Genomic DNA, 19,530 nt, shown 5'->3' on the forward strand with positions numbered 1-19,530 from the left:
TAGCAGGCATCAATTTTATGCTCTCTCTGGCTTGTGTTTAAGGGGAATATTAAGTGAGTTAAACATAAGTTGTTATTTTGTTAGTCTATATTTGTATTAACTGAATTTTACAGTTGTATTGACTATATTAACTTACTCTACAAAATCTTCATTACTTAATACTTGCAACTTTTACTTACTTGACATTTTTTTTTTATAAAGTGGAGATTTCACGGATATTTTTGAATTTTTTCACGTTAATTATAAATGCTAATTACTTGTGTATTTTATTTAGTGACCATTTGTCATTAATTGTTATTAATGCGTATGATGACGTGGTGTACTATCTCAACTCATTGAGAACAAATTCGCGAGATGATATCAAATACATAACAATTATGTAAGTTAATTTTGTTCGTGTGTGTTTGTGTGTTTTTTTTTTTTTTTTTTTGTATTTGGTGTAAAATTTATTTCATTTTTAATATTATACTATACTCTTTTGGCAAATGCAAGATAGTGACGATTTTTCAATCTCAAAAGAATTTGAAAAAAACTCGAAAAACCACATTCTAGAAAGTAGGAAAGACAAGCATAAGAGCATTTAAAGAATTAATAAAATGATGTACATTTAGTGCATATGTTAATGTAATATGTATTATTGGTTTTGAATTGTAATGTCCTTTACAAGTGGGAACTGTCAAATGTGGGTATTATGTTATGAGATGTATTCGAAAAATCATGACTAAAGACAAGAGCATTATCACAAATGTGGCATGTTTTTAAACTACTTATATTGTAATATTATAGTAGTGTAATATGACCTATTTTTATTTTTTAGTGTATAAATAGTGTAAAATGTATATTTGACTTTTTAAAATTTTATATAGGTTGGTACAATTAAAGGACCTCATACTCGTAATTTGAATTGGATGAAGTACGAGCGGGGTTGAATTTTTAGATCATGGACAATGTATTTGGCTGTAAATTTTGTGTATGGCTATAATGGAAATGCCCATGTACTTTTTTGTGTAAAATATTTTTGTCAATAGACATTATGGGTTATAGACTTGAAAAGAATATGTGGTAGAGGATAGATATTTGTAGTCTCATGATTTTGGAATAGTACATGATTGGAAATTATAGTTCTTGAAATTTTAGAATTATTGCATATTGGGGTAGGGTAGTATGTACTGTAATAGATTTTGAAATCGTTCATTATATAAAAGATAATAGAAGAATGGAATTGCTACTTTGATATTTTGGGTTGGTAATAGACCTCAAATATGCAGCTGTTTATTTTAGTTGAAGAAATAATTTTATCTTATTGTTGGAACACACGTAATGCAGAGAAATGAAAAATTGATATGTTTAATTTAGAAAAAAAAAGTATAGATTACATTACCGTGTAAAAAATTAAATAATTTGTCCACCATTTTGTGTCAAAATAAACATATATTTGACAAATAAAAAATGTCAAGAGTAACTATCATATGATACGTAATCAACGTGAAGAATCAATAAATTTGACGTGTTACCAATGTCAAGTGTATTATGTTTCTTGACACAAAAATTGTCTCAGGAAACATATGACTTGACCTATTTTTGAGATCAAATTATCACATTTTACTTGACAATCGATTACTTAACATTTTCAAAAACGTCATGCATATGGTTACTTGACATTGAAGCAACGTAACCTACTTTATGTAGTAATAATTGAATTTAATTAGTTATGGTTTGGCTTTATAAATATTCTCATATAATAGCTCTTTAATTTGAAATAATAATAATTTTTAAGATTTTGTAAGATTTTACATAGGACATGTTTTAAGGTAATTTTGGAAGAATCAAAATCTCTTTTGACATGTCTAAAATAAATTTTCCTTCTAAAATTGTTAATTATGAATAAATGATTTGGAAAGATGATTGTGAGTGCTTTCTTTTTAAAAAGACTACTATTTCATATTAAAGAAATATCCTTCTATTTCACTTTATTCTGTCATAAATTTTTTTTTTAAAAAAACTGTCTCTTTATAGAATTTTTATCTCTCTCTCTCTAAAGTTTATCAAGTTTTCTCTCTCTAAAATGTTTATAATGTCCTCTATTTTTTTAATAAAGAATATCATTTTTGAAAAATGCATTTTAACTCTCTCAAAATTTTTCTCTATTTTTAAAATTTATTTCTCTAACTTGCTGCCCTCGAATTTTTTTCCTCGCTCGAGGTTTTTTTTTTTTTTTTTTTCCTTTTAAAGTTATTCTCCATAAAAGTTTGCCATTCTCCCCAAAATTCTTATATCTTTGTAACTTTATTTCTTTATTCAAATTTTCTTTGTCTCTATTGCCTCTTAACATTTTTCTCTTTATAATTTTCCGTTTGCCTGTCTCAATTTTTTTCAATCTCAAATATAATGTTTCTTTTTCATAATTTTATGATTTTAAAATTATAACCACATTTCAAAACAAACATTTAACCATTTAAAAATACTTGTAATTAAATTTAAATCATTTGGACAAAGTGATTTATCATAGTTTTACAAAATTAATTATAAATAAATAATTTAGCCCAAAAGACGAGGGTATAGAAATCATATTTAATAAATCACTGTTAATGAATCAACTTTGTTTAGATTACCATTTCTAAAATACTTCCAAATATGTCATTGGATGCTTTGTAGAATAAGTGTCTGTTTACATTGACTAAAAAAAGTGTTTTAATTTAAATTCTTTTGATAAAACCTGATTGAAATAAATGTTAAAAAGTATTTTAAAAACTATTTTAAGGGTTATTTCATTTTTTTTAAAATGATTTATTTTCAAAATGAAACACTAAAAAAAAATGTTTAATCAAACTACATTACAAATGTTTATTCAATCATAGACTATTTTTTTTCTTTTTTTCTTTTTTGACATGCATTAATTATCTAACTAAATTTAGCACGAGGTCTCATAAAAACCTAGGAAATTTATAATATAAAGTGAAAATGACATATCCCCTGTCCCATAAAATAAGGATGTGACTTGAATTAAAATATTTGTATTTGTAATGAGTCAAGATTTTTTTTTATTATTTAGTTAATTATTTTAATGGTTACAAGGTATGGGCAACCTAGAAAACCAAAATGCAACCAACAAGTCTTAGGCATGTGTAGAACATACTACATCGAGACCCAAAATCAAATTTTAAAATAAACAAGTTATAAAAAAATAATAATTTCTCTCTTTCCTTTTTCTCTCTCTTCTCTTTATCTATTGATTTGTGTGCACTAAACTTTATATGTATAAACCTTAAGCTTTAATCAAAATAAAAAATTCAAACTTTTATTTTCCTTTTATTTTTCTTTTATAGACTGTATGTATTAATAATGGACCTTTAATATTAATATTGTTGTTTTCAAAACTTATTAGAGAAATATTGTTGTTTTGAAACTTATTAGAGAAATATTGTTGTTTTGGGAGTTCAAGGCTAGAGGTCGAACGTTGAGGGCTCGACTAATGTGGAGGTCGAACGTTGAGAACTCGACGAACAAAAAAAAACTTGAAAACAATACATAAGCCGAAACTTCAACCATCGACAAGGGAAATCTCGCGAATCTCGCTTAGGTTGTCGAAGGTTGAAGTTTCGACACGTATCCACCCTCGAGATTGCAGGTTTATTACTTTTCTTTTTCCCTCATAGAGGAAATAAAGTAATGAGATGGTATACTATATGTATCTGTGTACTCGAGTTGCTTCTAACAACCTATGTATTTTGTTATCATTTTGAATTAGACGGAGGCTTGTGGGATTGACGTGAGGGGGTGGGGATGGCTATATTTCTGGGAGCGAATGTTGACAATTTATAGTAGTCCTCAATAAAATCTTCGTAGTTTATGTTAAAATATGAGCAAACGGCCATAAAATGCGAGCATGGAATGCCGAATGCTTGCCACTTGTTATATGAACAGTACCGCTCGGTAGATGGCTTGTTTGAGATCACTAAGTATGAAACACCTGAGAGAAATTGTAACACACGAAGAGGTGTGTTTAATTTCAGATCGACATGCTGGTATAATTGCAGTAGTGAACAACCTAGCAAATGGTTGGACGGGACTGAAATGTCACCATCGTTTTTGCTTACGACATATCGTCAGCAACTTCAATAAAAAGTATAAATTGAATTCATTGAAAAATTATGTTTATCGTGTCGGGTATTAGTTTCAAATTCAAAAGTTCAACAAAGCAATTGAAGATATCAAAAGAATAAATCGGAGCTGTCTAAGTTTTTTTGACAACATTAGTTTATAGCAATGGACTCAAGCACATGATGAAGGATTCAGATATGGGTGGATGATGACAAATCTATCCGAGTGCATAAATGGAGTCCTCAAAGGAGCTTGAATGTTACCTATAAATGCTCTTGCTCAGATAACATTCTTCAAATGCGTGAAAAGAAGAGCAGAAATAAAGGATGCATTGGAGCGTCAAGATAATCTTTATAAATTTAGATTTTGAATTTTTTTTTTTATTAAAATAGGTTAAATAATAATAATAATTTTCAGATAATGAAAAAACACATGTGAATAGGCTAGCTATCTTTTTTTTTTTTAAATAATTTAACAACAAAGGCTACTTTATTTGTAGGACTAAATTTAGACATTTACGAGCAAAAACTAAAAATGAAATAAAATCTAAAATAAAGGGACTAAAACGTTGTTTTATATATTTTTTGAACATGTTTTTATTTTCTATTATTGTAAAGCCATAAATATAATTCTATTTATTGAAATTTAAGTTTATAAATAGAGGTTTAGAAAATAGAATTTGAAAATCAGGCTAAAAGATGGAAAGAAAAAGACCCCAAAATCCAGAGTTTTTTTTTTACATCTGCTGTTTGCTTCAGATACCGCTTGACCTTGACGTGGGGTAGCACAGACCCGAGTCCAATTCTTTATGAATATACCATTTTTTCACATTCCCGTGAGCCAGCGATTCAAAAACACAATCGAATTTCGAAAACAAAAAAACCCATCACATTCTACCATTTCGATTCTGCCCATAACCTCAGAACAGAGCAGAGAACAGCGAAGGAAAAACCATTCTTCAATTCCCCATGTTTTGACGGCAAACACAATCCTCTTTCTCTTTAAGACACTGATTTTGTTGCTTCTCTTCTCTTCTTCTTTCATGGGTTCATTTCGGTTCTTCTTTCTGACGCTTTTAATCTCAAGAGAATAACCTGGAAGCGCTTCGTTGAGCTTTGGAAGCTTCTGGGCTCTAATGGGTCTCACCAGACCTCATAAGCCCACCAATGGCTTTTCTCCCAGATGGGTTTTTCTGTTTTGCATTGCTAGCTTCTTCCTGGGTATTTTTGTTGTCGACAGGTATTCTCTCTCTCTCATTTGTGCCTGAGATCTTGTACTGAATGGGATGTTTTTGTTGGTGTTGGGGTGTTGCCATTTTCAATGAGGATAGTGGGTCGTGTTCTTGAGCTGTTCTTTTGAGAAATTTGGCTGATCGGATGGAGAATAGGTAGTAGTAGAAGGAAATTATCTTTAGGCTGCATGGGGTTCTTTGATTTGTGAAGGCATTTTATGTTTCTTTTAGCATTTGGGACTTCCTGGAACTGGATCTTTTGGTATTGGGTGTTGCAAATTTCTGGCCAATCGCAGAAGATTCCTGTTTCTGATTTCTTCTTTAGGCTGTAGATGTAGATTACTTTATATTCATATGGTTCTCTGGCATTTTTCAATCTCGGTAGTCAGAAAATTGTGAGAACTATATCTTGTCGTGGCGTTGGCAAGAAAGATTAATTTTTTTGAACTTCGGCTTTTTGGTTGGATGGTGGTGCTCTTATGAGATCTATGGCACGAAAAGCATATTATTTTGGATGGTTAAATTGTCAGTATCAAGTTCAAATTTTATTTACTGATCCTGAAAACAAAGTACCAAGTTTCTAAAGCTGGGATGGACTTTGTGTCTTTGTGAATCCACATTTTTCTTTTATGCTTATCTCTCATTTTCGGAGAGATAAGGAAATGTAGAAGGCTTAGATGTGGCAAGTTAAGTTGGTACTTCCTAAACTTTACAAGGATTATTTTCCTGTAAGCAGTGAAGCACGTATATGATAGGCCACTGATCGGATTTCATTATCAAAGGAGGAAGAGTATTGCAGACCAGCGGATTTGGTGGTCGACAATCGTTCGGAGTTGGTAAAGGTTGTCATAGCACCTGTAGTAGGACAGAAGACTTATTGCGATGCTCGCGGACCAATTTATGATGTCTCCGTCGCTGACGTTCGTCAAGCAGGCCACGTGGATTGGCCAGGGTCTTCTTCGGCTAATGATACCTCGATCCCGAAGCCTTCAGAGTATCTTTTTGGTAGGTGCCTCGAGATGTATGGGGAATTTGCTGCTAATAGATCCCTCATGACATAAGAAAGTCGTGGAGTGCATAAGCCCCCTTAGAGATAGGAGCGACTTTCTTGTGGTAGTCATTTCGAATGAGCAAGTAGGGGGTGGCAACTAAAGAGGTAGCGAGATGTAATATGGGAAAAGTTAGAAAAGATGAAGACGCTTCTGCCCAGGGGACCACGACTATTAGTGACTCTTAGTTAGTTAGGAAATGAAGGTTATGTTAAAAGGGGAGGGGAGAGGATCAGAGAGATTTAGTGAATATTTTGAGGTGGTTGTAGTGGGGCTGAAGCTTTGCTCTCGCCTGTGAGAAGGTAGCTTTCTTTTCTTTCTGTTCTTGTAATCGTTCAGTACGACTTGAATATAATAAAATCTCCAATCCTAGTTTGGAATTCTATCAAATTGGTATCAGAGCATTCCCCTGGGAGTGATGGCTCAAAAGCGATTTGAGGAGAAGTTGGAACTGTTGGATCAGGAGATCTCGGTCTCCGAGTAGAGATGTAGAAATTGTTGACCATTGAGGAGAACTTAGCATTGTTGGCTAAGAGTATCGATCGATTGGGAATGCAAGTGGAAAGGCCCCAGAAGATGCTAATTTCGTATGTGGCCGAAATGGCGAAAGGTAAGACAGTCTCGATGGAGGAAAAGGAAGGATCAAATAGTAAAACTGTGTTGAATAATGCAGCCAAATTGGGAGTAGAAGAATTGGTGAGTGACTGAAGCAAATTTAAGAAGGTTGAGATGCCGGCATTCAGTGGAAGTGATCCGGATTCGTGGTCATTCAGAGCTGATTGGTACTTTCAGATCCACAAGCTGACGGAATCGGAGAAAATGACGGTAGCAGTGATCAGTTTTGACGGAACAGCGTTGGATTGGTACCGGTCCAAAGAGGGACGTGAGCCGTTTAAAGATTGGCAGGACTTAAAACAGAGGTTGTTGGTTCGATTTCGATCGCTGAGAGAAAGATCGATCTGCGAAAGGTTCTTAGCAATCAGGCAAGAGTTGACGGTGGAGGCGTATTGGAATTTGTTTGATAAGTTGGTGGCTCTGTTGCCGCATCTTTCGAGTGAAGTGTTGGAGGAGACATTTATAAATGGACTTGCCCCATGGATCAAGGCAGAGGTGGAATGCTGGGGATCGGTCAGGTTGGCGCAAATGATGTCATTGGCCCAACGGGTTGAGGATCGTGAGAATGTGGGATCAGAAGCGGGTCGGGCAAAGACATTCGGAGGTAAGATCCAAACCCTGCATGGTACTAAAATAAATAGCGATGCCATGAATAAAATAAGTAATATTGGAGAAGTGAAAGATGGAGGAAAACTAGTGAATCATTTCCGATGAGGACGATTACACTGAGAGGGGTGTCGATCGGGGAAAATCGGAGGGAAGGATCGTCCTGATGATTAACGGACGCGGAATTTCAAGCGGAGAAGGAGAAGGGACTCTGTTTCAGGTGTGATGAGAGGTACATTGTGGGACATCGATGTAAAGGACGCGAACTCAGAGAGCTGAGATTGCTGGTGGTGCATGCGTCCGGGGAAGAAATGGAACTGTACGAGGAGGACGATCTGAGAGAAGAGGTACTAGAATTGAACATGTTGACCATGGAAGAAGAAGTCTCTATAGTAGCTGAACTTTCGTTGAATTCAGTTATGGGATTAACCAATCCACGAACAATGAAGATCAAAGGGGAGATAAGGGGTGAGCTGGTCGTGTTATTGATTGATTGCGGAGCAACTCATAATTTCATATCTGAAGGATTAGCGAAGCGATTGCTCTTGGAAATTATAGAAACTACAAATTATGGAGTGGTCTTGGGATCTGGCTCGGCGGTTAAAGGAAAAGGATTGTGTAAGGTGGAGGTCACGATCGGAGAATGGACGGTGAAGGATAGTTTCTTGCCGTTAGAGCTTGGGGGAGTGGACATGATTTTGGGCATGCAATGGCTTCATTCGTTAGGGAAGACAGAAGTGGACTGGCGAAACTTAACAATGACCTTCGATCACAAGAATCGTAAGGTAACTCTTCGTGGTGACCCGAGTTTGACGAAAGCGAGAGTGAGTTTGAAGAGCATGATGAGATCGTGGATTGAGGAGGACAGGGGTTTCTAATTGAATGTTGAATGATAGAAGGAGGCGTATCAATGGCTGAATGGTATGGAATAGAGGAAGTCTACACCATCTCGGAATCAATACCCACCTTGTTGCACAAGTTTGAGGATGTGTTTGAATGGTCGGAGGAGCTTCCTCCATGCAGAAGTATTGAGCATCACATCCACTTGAAGGAGGGGACGAATCCAATCAATGTAAGATTGTATCGTTATGCCTATCAGCAGAAAGCTGAAATGGAAAAATTAGTGGAAGAGATGTTGGATTCAGGGATTATCAGACCCAGCACAAGCCCGTATTCAAGCCCAGTACTGTTGGTGAGAAAGAAGGATGGGGGCTGACGGTTTTGTGTGGATTACAAAGCTCTCAATAATGCAACTATTCCGAACAAATTTCCTATACCAGTGGTAGAAGAATTGTTTGATGAATTGAATGGAGCGGAGCTATTTTCTAAGTTAGACTTGAAGTCGGGTTATCATCAGATAAGAATGCATCCTGGAGATATTGAGAAAACAAGTTTTAGAACCCATGAAGGCCATTACGAGTTTTTGGTAATGCCTTTTGGACCAACCAATGCTCCTTCCACCTTTCAAGCCTTGATGAACACCATCTTTAAACCATACCTATGACACTTTGTCTTAGTCTTCTTTGATGACATTTTGGTGTACAGCAAGAATTTGGAAGATCACTTGCAACATCTGAAAGTAGTACTATCTGTTATGAGGGAGAACGAATTATATGCTAACCGTAAGAAGTGTCAGTTTGCTAAGGAGCGCGTGGAATATTTGAGGCATATAATCTCGGGAAAGGGAGTGGAGGTGGATCCGGAGAAGGTAACAACTATCTTGGAATGGACAATACCCTAAACTATCAGGGAGATACGGGGATTCTTAGGACTGTCAAGATATTATTGGCGATTTGTGCACAATCATGGGAGTATTGCAGCCTCGTTGACTCAAGTATTGAAAGGAGGGGCATTCTAATGGTCAGAGGAGGCTCAGGAAGCATTTGAAAAGTTAAAACATGCTATGATGACATTGCCTGTGCCAGCATTACCAGATTTTGGTTTGCCTTTTGAGGTGGAGACTGACGCTTCAGGACATGGAATCGGAGCTATGCTAGTTCAACAGAAACAACCAATTGCCTTCTATAGTCACCTTATCTATGAGAGACCGAGCCAAGCCGGTGTACGAAAGGGAGCTATTGGTTGTGGTAATGGCTGTGCGAAGGTGGAGGCCATATTTGTTAGGGAGGAAATTTGTGATCAAGACGGATCAAAAGGCGTTGAAATTTCTATTGGAACAGAGAACCATACAACCACAACATCAGAAGTGGGTTGCCAAGTTTCTTGGGTATGACTTTGAAGTGATTTGCCGGCCGGGACTGGAAAATGGAGCAGCAGATGCGTTATCACGGGTAGAATCCAATGTTCAGCTCGCGAACTTAACTACTCCTACACTGATAGACATAGCAGTCATCCAAAAAGAGGTGGAACGGGATGATAAATTACAGAGTATCAAACCAGAGTGCTACAGAAGGAAGAGGGAGTTCATGATTTTTCTTTACAGCAGGGAGTGCTGAAATCCAGAGGGAGGTTAGTTCTATCCAAAACATCTACTTTAATTCCTACTATTTTACACACATAACATGATTCGGTATTTGGTGGCCATTATGGTTTTTTGAGGGCTTATAAACGTTTATCAGGAGAGTTGTATTGGGAAGGAATGAAGAGGGATGTTAAAAAATACGTGGAGGAATGTATGGTATGTCAAAGGAACAAGACTTTGGCTTTGTCTCCAGCAGGTTTGTTGATGCCGCTAACAATTCCTGATGTTGTTTGGGCTGACATCTCAATGGATTTCATAGAGGGATTACCAAAGGCCAAGGGTCATGATGTAATCCTCGTTGTGGTGGACAAATTGAGTTTGAGTAAGTATGGACATTTTCTAGCCTTAAAACCTCCCTTGAATGCTGTAGTTGTAGCTAATGTATTTTGTAGGGAAGTAGTTAAGCTACATGGGATTCCAAAGTCCATTGTTTCTGATCGAGACAAGGTGTTTGTGAGTCATTTCTGGCAGGAACTTTTCCAGCTCTCAGGTACCAAACTACATCGAAGTACGGCTTATCATCCACAATTGGACGATCAAACTAAGGTAGTCAATCGCAATGTGGAGATGTATTTGCGTTGCTTTTCTGAATGGCCAAAGGAATGGATTAATTGGCTGCATTGGGCTGAATACTAGTATAATACCACGTATAATGTGTCGACCGGAATGACCCCCTTTCAGATTGTATATGGACGACTGCCTCCTCCCTTGATTTATAATGGTGATAATTGTACTTCAAATGCTACTTTAGATCAGCAATTGAGAGATAGGGATGAGGTTTTACGGGTTCTCAAAGAGCATTTGCGAGTTGCTCAAGACAAGATGAAGAAATATGCTGATAAGAAGAGATGGGATGTGGAATTTCAGGTAGGAGATTGGGTCTTATTGAAGCTCAGACCTTATTGACAAATTTCTGTACATCAGCAGTGGTATGTAAAGTTGTCTCCCAAGTACTTTGGGTCGTATAAAATCACTGAAAGGATTGGGATGGTCGCCTGCAAGTTGGAAATTCCCCCATTAGCAGTCATACATCCTGTTTTTCACGTATCACAATTGAAGAAAGTGGTAGGACAACAGTGTGAAACTCAAATAGTGGACCTATTGGTGAATGAGAGTCATAAATGGTTGATTGAACCAGAAGAGGTGTTGGGTTATCGCCCTCATTCTTCGCACAATGGACGGGAAGTTTTGGTGAAATGGAAGGGTTTGCCGAGGCATATGAGGCAACTTGGGAGTTAGTGGATGATTTCTAGAAGCAATTTCCGACTTTTTACCTTGAGGACAAGGTAAATGTGGAGGAAGGAGGTAATGATAGGCCACCGATCGTATTTCAGTATCAAAGGAGGAAGAGTAAAGGTAATAATGGAAAAGTTGGAAAAGATGAAGGCGCTTCAGTTGGGGAGATGGAGACCACGACTATTAGTGACTCTTAGTTAGTTAGGAAACGAAGGTTATGTTAAAAGGGGAGGGGAGAGGACCGGAGAGATTTAGTGAATATTTTGGGATAGTTGTAGTGGGGCTGAAGCTTTGCTCTCTACTGTGAGAGGAAGCAGGGCAGCTTTCTTTTCTTTCTGTTCTTGTAATCGTTCAGTACGACTTGAATATAATAAAATCTCCAATCCTAGTTTGGAATTCTATCAGTATATTCTTGAACCTGATACTGAGAAGAAATACGGGGACATGGATAACTCTCATTTTGTTTTACAAACTTAAAACCTTCAAATTTGGGCCCACAGGGCAGATATGCAATGTGAGTTCTTTTCTTTTCTTACTTTGGAATGGTCTTAGACTCTTAGGTAATGCCTGTCTTCTTGATGTAATGCGTAAAGATTCTCTCAGTGAGTTCAAATCAATAGAGTGAGATCCTTGTGCTCTGATAGTTAGCTAGATTTGTTGTAAAGATATGGAATTGCCCCTTAGTTGCTGTTCCTTTTAAACCTAGAGTTTTTATCTACATTGAAATTATACGTATGATAATGTGCATATTCTTAATTATTGTTAGAAAGATTCATATTTCCAATATCTTCTCCATGCTATGAAATTTTATCCATTTAGATAAGTTAGTTGGTAGATTGATTTACTATTATTATTATTTTTTTATCTTTGTCTTATAGGTTTTGGGCTGTGCCCGATCCAGTAGAAACAGATGAGGAGGATGCATCTTTAGAGAAAGTCCAATCAAAAACTTCTCAGCCCATTGTTAATTGTGAGAAGAAGGCAAGTTAGAGTATAATAAATGTTGCAAATTTTCCTTTACAGCAATATCTTGATGACCATGTTCATGTTACAGGAGGCTTCCCTTCAGGCTGATATTCTTTCTCAAGTATCACAAACCCACGATGTTATCATGTAAGTTTTACTCTCATGCTTGTATATGTATTGTTGAAGGAACTTTTCTATTTCCTTGCAATCATTTCTCAAGTTTAATGATGCACAATGAATTGTTGATAATGCCATATTGTTCATTCTAAGTTTGAAGCATATTATGACATGAGTTTTTCAGGACGTTAGACAAAACAATCTCATCATTGGAGGTGCAGCTAGCCGCAGCTAGAGCTTCTAAAGCGGATGATGATGAAGGATCTCCTATGGTTACAGATTCCGGAATCAAGATTTTGAAGGAGCGACCTAAGGTTTTCTTTGTTATGGGAATCATTACGGCTTTCAGCAGCAGAAAGCGAAGAGACTCTATTAGAGAAACATGGATGCCTCAAGGTTCAACCATAGCATAGTCACTCTGTGTGCAACTGTTTTCTCTTTTTGAATAGTCAAACTCGTTCCTCACAACAAGTGGTTATATTTAATTTAGGTGAAGATCTAAGAAAGCTGGAGGTGGAGAAGGGAATTATAATACGCTTTATCATTGGACATAGGTAAAGTTTTCATGAATGCCTGCATTGTGCTTATTGCATGAATCTGTTCTGTTGCAAAATCTCATGCTTCATAATCTCATAGTTAATTTAGCATGCTATTTTCTCAGTGCAACTCCTGGTGGCGTGTTGGATCGTGCAGTTGATGCAGAGGATGCACAACATAAGGATTTTCTAAGACTGGTATGTAACCATTAATATTGTGATCCAAATAGGCCATAGATGCATTTCGCATATGTGGGGAGGGAAGAGAGAGTTAATCACTATTGGCAACTGGTGAGGCACTTATGGGTGTTAGGGAGGTTGGCTTAATTAATCTGCATTTTGTTAGGTAGAGTTACTAACTGATATTAATAATTAAAATAATCTATGGAATGACAATGATAATTGAGAGAAAGCTAGAGTCTATCCTCTTGAATGCTTGGAAAGATTTGTAAATTTTACCTCTTACTAATTCTAACCGTTGGCTATTCTTGACTCTATCAACTTTGTATATTAACTGTAGTGGGCATCTACTCCTCTCGAGGTTGGAGGTTCAAATCTCTATACCTAAGGTAGCAATCAAGCTTATAGATGTCAGTTCAAAATGTTATTTGCTCCACAAATGAATATACTAAAGAATAAATGGGAAGACAATTTTGTTAGTGGAGCTGAGATGAGGATATTGCGACCAGTTGGTCTGAATCAAATCATTGAAACCATGGAAATAGTGGAGGATGAAGACTTTCTCTTAATATGCAAAACCACTTATGACCCAAGGGCAACTGATCCTCGATCCAAATTTCATTGGCAAAGTGCAAAATTCTTGATAACACACCTTCAACTTTTGATTTTGTGGGATGGAGAAAGTTGTACTGCAAAAAGTAGTTGTTGACGTATCTGAAACTACATGTAAGAAGCTAACATGACTCGTGCTTTCATATAATGAGAAATTTCCAATTAGCCATTGATGCAAGAACAAGGAGCTGCATGAATTGCTTGTACGTGACAGTCAAATGCCTGAAGAAGCTAATGCAAGAAGAGGAAAATTTTGTAGGAAGATGGCTCAGAGGGTTTAGAGTTTACCTATAGAAGTAGCCGAGTCTGATTAAACTCAAATCATGTGGACTCACATCCATACATGATGAAACTTCAAGGAAAATTTGAAGACCAAGTGATATTTATGATAGGATTTTTAGTCAAATATAATTTCATTCCTAGAAACCCTTGAAGACAAGCTAACATCCCAATGTTGATCGCAGGAGAATATGGATAGATGGTTATACTAGTATGAGCAGAGGGTGTTTTTAATGGAGTCATATTCTCCCCAACTGATATTAGAATAGTCGAGGACTTCCTACCCTTGCAACTGGGATACAATGGCTAGAAAGAAACCTTGTGAAGTATGAAGGTTTAAGCTGGGGCATACACAGTAGTGTTTTGTTGGGAACTAGGAATGGGAACCATGATGGCAAGGTACATTCTTAAGAGTTTGGTTTTGCATCCATGCAAGTTACGCAACTAAAATGAAATAAAACCAACTCTAGCAGTTTGGCATTGCATTTAATATGCTTGCAGGACTACTACCTCCACGAATTTGGATCATGCAATTGTTTTTAGGGTATGCTCAGATGCAGATACAGAAAGATGAGATCTAGCAATTGTCTGAGGAAATGTTAGTAGCAGACATTATTGGACCAAGTCACACAATCCTTTCTCTGGTTTAGTATTTATAATCAATAAAAGTATGGTAGTTTTTCATTGTGTAAATAGAACAAATTGCTGATTCCTCCTGATATCGATCTGTAAGTTCAATTTTTTGTCAAGCAATCTGTAGTTTCAAAGAGGAAGGACTTTTACGTTCGTTTTTTCTTTTGTAATGGTATGGTAGTTCAAGGATTCTTTTTGGGCTACAGAGCTACGACTCCAAATATCTGTTATAGATAAGCTATATAATTATAGATGATCCTTGAATTATATGGAGATTGGTGGAAGGGTGTAGCATCCCAGACTTGTGAGGGAATGTGAGGGAGTGCACCCTTGGAGCTCAAGTTTCTTATTATTACAATCATGAGATTTGTGGTCAAATGTTCTCCAGCTCCTCTCAGCCAGAACTTAAAAAACAAACGTAACCACCACATGTACACTATAATGTGCCAGCTGGTCTTATACTTGATTTAACTCTAACACATAACTAATTGTTGTTTCAAGGTGTTGCTATATTCAAAACTAAAGTAGTTAATATGTACTTTGTTTTCTTCCATAGCTCTTAATTAGCTTAGTTATTCCCATGCATTTTAACCTTTCAATTTACTTTGGTTTATACAGATTGTGTACTTGCTATTTGAAATAACACATTCGTAGTTAAATGAACCTTTGAACTTGATTGTTTTCTTACAGAACCACATAGAAGGATACCATGAATTATCCTCGAAAACCCAAATATACTTCTCAACAGCAGTTGCTAAGTGGGATGCAGATTTCTTTATCAAAGTTGATGACGATGTTCACATAAATCTTGGTTAGCATTCTCATATTCTAAGATTATTGGCTCTATTACCTCTTGAGTGCGTTGTGTGTTTATGTTGGAGGTGGAATGCTGAGATTGTCCTCCATAACTAAACTGATTGAGAAATCACAGGTATGGTCGGCTCTACTTTGGCCCGTCATAGATCAAAACCACGCGTTTATATTGGTTGCATGAAGTCGGGCCCAGTTCTTGCTCAAAAGTAAGCAAATTAAATACTCTATACTTGAGAATGTTAGTCCCAGGAATGTTACTTCAAAATATTAAACACCATAAATTCTTTGCAGAGGGGTAAAGTACCATGAACCTGAATACTGGAAATTTGGTGAGGAAGGCAACAAGTATTTTAGACATGCAACTGGGCAAATTTATGCCATCTCCAAAGATTTGGCTACCTACATTTCAGTTAATAGGTAAGTCCTTTCAGACACTGAATGGTAGCTCACCATTTTAGGCCGTAGGCTCTGTTTAATAACCCAAATTTGGTTTGTTTTCTTGTAATTTCTTTACTGTGGTTTTTATCTTTCCTAAATAAACATTTGACAAAACAAAGAAACCAATAGATGAAAGTAGAGGTGATAAGTTTATTATTAACTAACCAAGAAGTGATCAAACGAAACTTTAGTAATAATTTGGCTGTCATAACTTATATGAAGAATTTTCTTCTTCTCCAGGCCCATACTACATAAATTTGCAAATGAAGATGTTTCCCTGGGTTCATGGTTCATTGGTCTTGATGTGGAACACATTGATGATAGGAGCCTTTGCTGTGGCACTCCACTTGGTAAGGATTTTCTACCTCATCATGTCTAAATATGTTTCGCCATTCCAAAAATCTAGGCCATGGAAGAGTTATCTTGATTCAATATCTGATAGTACCGCATTTCATCGAAACTAACCAAATGCCAAAACATTTTGTCGAATCGTTTCGATGGTTACCAAATGCAAAAAAGTTATGTTTATAGATAAGGAATTTAATTTGACTAACTGTGGATGTTGTAGACTGTGAGTGGAAAGCCCAAGCTGGGAATCCTTGTGCTGCATCATTTGATTGGAGTTGCAGTGGCATTTGCAAATCAGTGGAGAGAATGGAGGAGGTTCACCAGAGATGTGGGGAAGGTGATGAAGCTATTTGGCACACCAGTTTTTAGAAAAGCTTTTGAATTTGATGATATCTTTATTTTTGTCACTGTATATTTGTAGAATATCTGTTTGTATTATCAAGTTATGAACCCACACTAATGTTCACAAACTCCCCATCTGCCCAATTTTTGCTTATTCATTATTACAAGGCAGTGGCTGTTGATTAATTTAATTAAGGATAATTATTTTAATTGATAAAACTGTTAAAATATTTTCAAGTATAGTAAAATGTCATTGTTTATTAGTGATGGATCACAATAGACTGTGATAAACATCTATCGGTGGGCGATAGACTGCAATAGACATCGGTCTATCACGATCTATCACTAATAGGTAGTAATATTTTGCTATATTTGTAAACAAATTGGGTCAAACAATTCTTTAATTAATGGGTTTCATCTGTTGCGGGTGAAGTGGACTTTTTTTCTTTTTTTTTTTTTTTTTTTTTTTTTTTTTTAAAAAAAAAAAATTAATTTTATTTTATAGAATCATCTCGCAAAAATTGGACACATCAAGGTAGTAAGGTGGAACTTTATTTTTATGAGAAACAAATTATTAAATAAAATTTGGATGAACTTTGTTTTTGAGATCAAATTAATAATGATTTGACTTTGGTAATGTTGAAAATGTTGAACAAGGTGGGAAAGCCACGAAAGGGTACAAGGTGAAAAGATGAAAGGAATGGCTGATTTCATTGGCAAATCTTTGACCAAAATTTCTGGTACTGCATTGATTGTGCATGCTTTGAGAGTGAGATTTCTGACCTCTGTTCATTTATTTCTCTATGCATAACCCACTTTTTTGTTTTTTTTTTTTTTTCAAATTCAAATTATGGAAATTTGGCCAACATAGCCCATTTGGTATAATCTCGAAGTCAGAAGTTCAATTTTTTCATCCACATTGTTAAAAAAAAAAGATATTATAGAAATTTGTTATGTTCCATTATTTAGTACTTTAGTTTAACATGATAAATTTGTGATATACTTGGGAACAATATTAGGATGTTTTTATTAAAATATTGTAGTTTGAAAAGCTATTTAGTGAATTAGGGTAGTTTCTAAAGTATTTAGAAATATATGGTGGTTTGGCCGTCCGAGGAAGAGAAAGGGATTAAGTCGAGTTTTGAGAACTTGACAATGAAGTAAGGATGAGTGTTGAAAATTCGACCTACATTAGTCGAGTTTTTAACACTAGACACATGTCTTGTCCCATTTCACCTGTCCAGTTGACTCACCTTTGATTAGTTTATTTTTTCCACTTGTCCAGCCTGCAATTCTGCATACAAAATTAGTCCGTGGGTCGAGTTTTCAAAAGTTGACCTACCATGTTTTAAACCCCCACTATCAGCTTCTCAAATCACAATTTTCCTCTACCTTCCTCCTCTGCATTACTACCGCCTTCGTTGCTCTCTGCGTTCATCTTTTTCTTCTAAAACTTCTCAAAATTTTGCTCTCTTCTCTTTCCAAAACTTATAAAAAACCACTCTTCCTTTTTTACTCTTTTGCCTATCATCTTTTCGTTCTTCTTCCTCTTCCAAAAATTGTTACTAAATCATCTTTTTTCTCATATTTGTCCATCAAATTGTGAGGTTTGTATATTTACTCTACAAAGTTTCAATTTTTTGTTAAAAATAATTATAAATTTTGTTCCTATTCTCATACTATTATATTTTTTTATATAGTTTTTGTTGCTATTTGGGAAACGAAGAACAAAAAAAAAAGTAACGTTTACTCAACAAAATTCTTAGTTTTTTTTTTTAAATAAAAAATAAGTTATAGATCCATATTCTCATAGTATTTTATTTTTCATAGTTTTTGTTGCCGAATAACAAATAACAAAGAAAAGAGAAACCATTGTCACTTTTAAGGAAAAAAGTAAGACTACTATTGAATTTGTGAGTTTATTTTTTATTTATTACGAGTTTTTTTTATATTTATATTATTCTAGATATACCATTTTAATTCCTTATATATTGATGTTAGTAGATTTGTCAGTTAATCTTTTTAATAGTTGTCGAGTTTAATAATATTTACATATTGATAATCTTATTTATATGATGTTAGACCTACCATATTAATTTTTTTTTCTGCATTTTAAATAATATTAGATTTTTTTAGTATTAGTGTTATTCTTTTAGTATTAGTGCATTTTTAAAAGTTTTTGTTATTTAATACAATTTTTTTGTTATTTAATATATATATTTTTTATAATATTCAATTGTTTTAGTATTTAAGTTTGATGTTCAAAGTTTTTTTTTATTAGTTTTTAATACTTTTAATATTTTGTTTATATTTTTGTTGTTTTTTTTATTTAAGTTTGATAAATAGTAAAATAATTAGAAATGTATTGTTTGTCTTTTTTTTTAAATTTATTATTAGTTTTTTTTAATATTTATATTATTCTAAATATATCATTTTAATTTCTTATATATGAAGACTCGTAACCTTGCTCTTTTAAAGAAAGAGAGCATTAAAATTAAATTAAGTGTAAACTTGCTCTTTTAAAAGATGTTCTTAAAATGTAAAAAGATTTGTATGCCTATATTGAAAAAGCATGAAAATCGCTATTAAATTTTTAATATGTTGTTTACTTTAAATAATATCATAATGTTAGGAAATATGAAGTTATATATTTTATGATTTAAATATGCTTTTTTATATAATTTAAAATTAAAAGTTATGTGATGTGTCATATATATTATAATGTTAGGAAGTACATATATAATTTGCAATATAACAACATTACTAAAACATGCTGTTGGTAGTATGAATATATAGAATATAAATATAACTAAACTAAGTTACTAACTATGAATTTAAGTGATTCATAAAATATCATAATAATCATAATGAATTTTAGTAGTTGTTAAATTCAATAATATTTATATATTTATGTTATTTAATACATATTTACATATTGATGTTATT

General features: G+C 34.7%; 2 protein-coding genes across 3 annotated transcripts; both read left to right on the forward strand.

Moving 5' to 3' along the window:
- The first annotated feature begins 4,825 nt into the window (after nt 1-4,825).
- On the forward strand, nt 4,826-16,794 carry LOC120068153 (Galactosyltransferase family protein). Of its 2 annotated transcripts, XM_090308670.1 has the most exons (12): nt 5,120-5,342; nt 11,794-11,834; nt 12,199-12,301; nt 12,375-12,433; nt 12,588-12,799; nt 12,894-12,957; nt 13,065-13,137; nt 15,334-15,454; nt 15,575-15,662; nt 15,748-15,873; nt 16,135-16,244; nt 16,463-16,794. In XM_090308670.1, exons 1-12 carry the CDS (start codon nt 5,268-5,270, stop codon nt 16,609-16,611), a joined length of 1,221 nt encoding a protein of 406 aa, XP_090164796.1. In that variant the 5' UTR covers nt 5,120-5,267; the 3' UTR covers nt 16,612-16,794. The 2 variants fall into 2 exon arrangements, with proteins under 2 accessions (XP_038875782.1, XP_090164796.1); XM_039019854.2 differs by lacking the exon at nt 11,794-11,834 and having other exon boundaries at nt 4,826-5,340.
- LOC150031694 (uncharacterized) lies at nt 6,978-8,615 on the forward strand. Its single transcript, XM_090308671.1, is given in 2 exon segments — nt 6,978-7,600; nt 7,729-8,615. Coding segments are annotated over 2 exon segments (1,242 nt in total). The 5' UTR covers nt 6,978-7,110; the 3' UTR covers nt 8,481-8,615.
- Nucleotides 16,795-19,530: the final 2,736 nt, after the last annotated feature.

This window comes from Benincasa hispida, chromosome 12, assembly GCF_027475165.1.
Source record: "Benincasa hispida cultivar pf3 chromosome 12, pf3_genome.v1.1, whole genome shotgun sequence".
Classification (NCBI taxonomy): Eukaryota; Viridiplantae; Streptophyta; class Magnoliopsida; order Cucurbitales; family Cucurbitaceae; genus Benincasa; species Benincasa hispida.

What these genes read in the sequence shown, in the direction of transcription:
- LOC120068153 (XM_090308670.1), top strand. Translation starts at nt 5,268, where the DNA reads ATGGCTTTTCTCCCAGATGGGTTTTTCTGTTTTGCATTGCTAGCTTCT. An exon ending in ATAAGGATTTTCTAAGACTG is followed by an intron (nt 13,138 to 15,333) that starts GTATGTAACCAT and finishes GTTTTCTTACAG; the next exon opens with AACCACATAGAAGGATACCA. An exon ending in TTGCTGTGGCACTCCACTTG is followed by an intron (nt 16,245 to 16,462) that starts GTAAGGATTTTC and finishes TGGATGTTGTAG; the next exon opens with ACTGTGAGTGGAAAGCCCAA.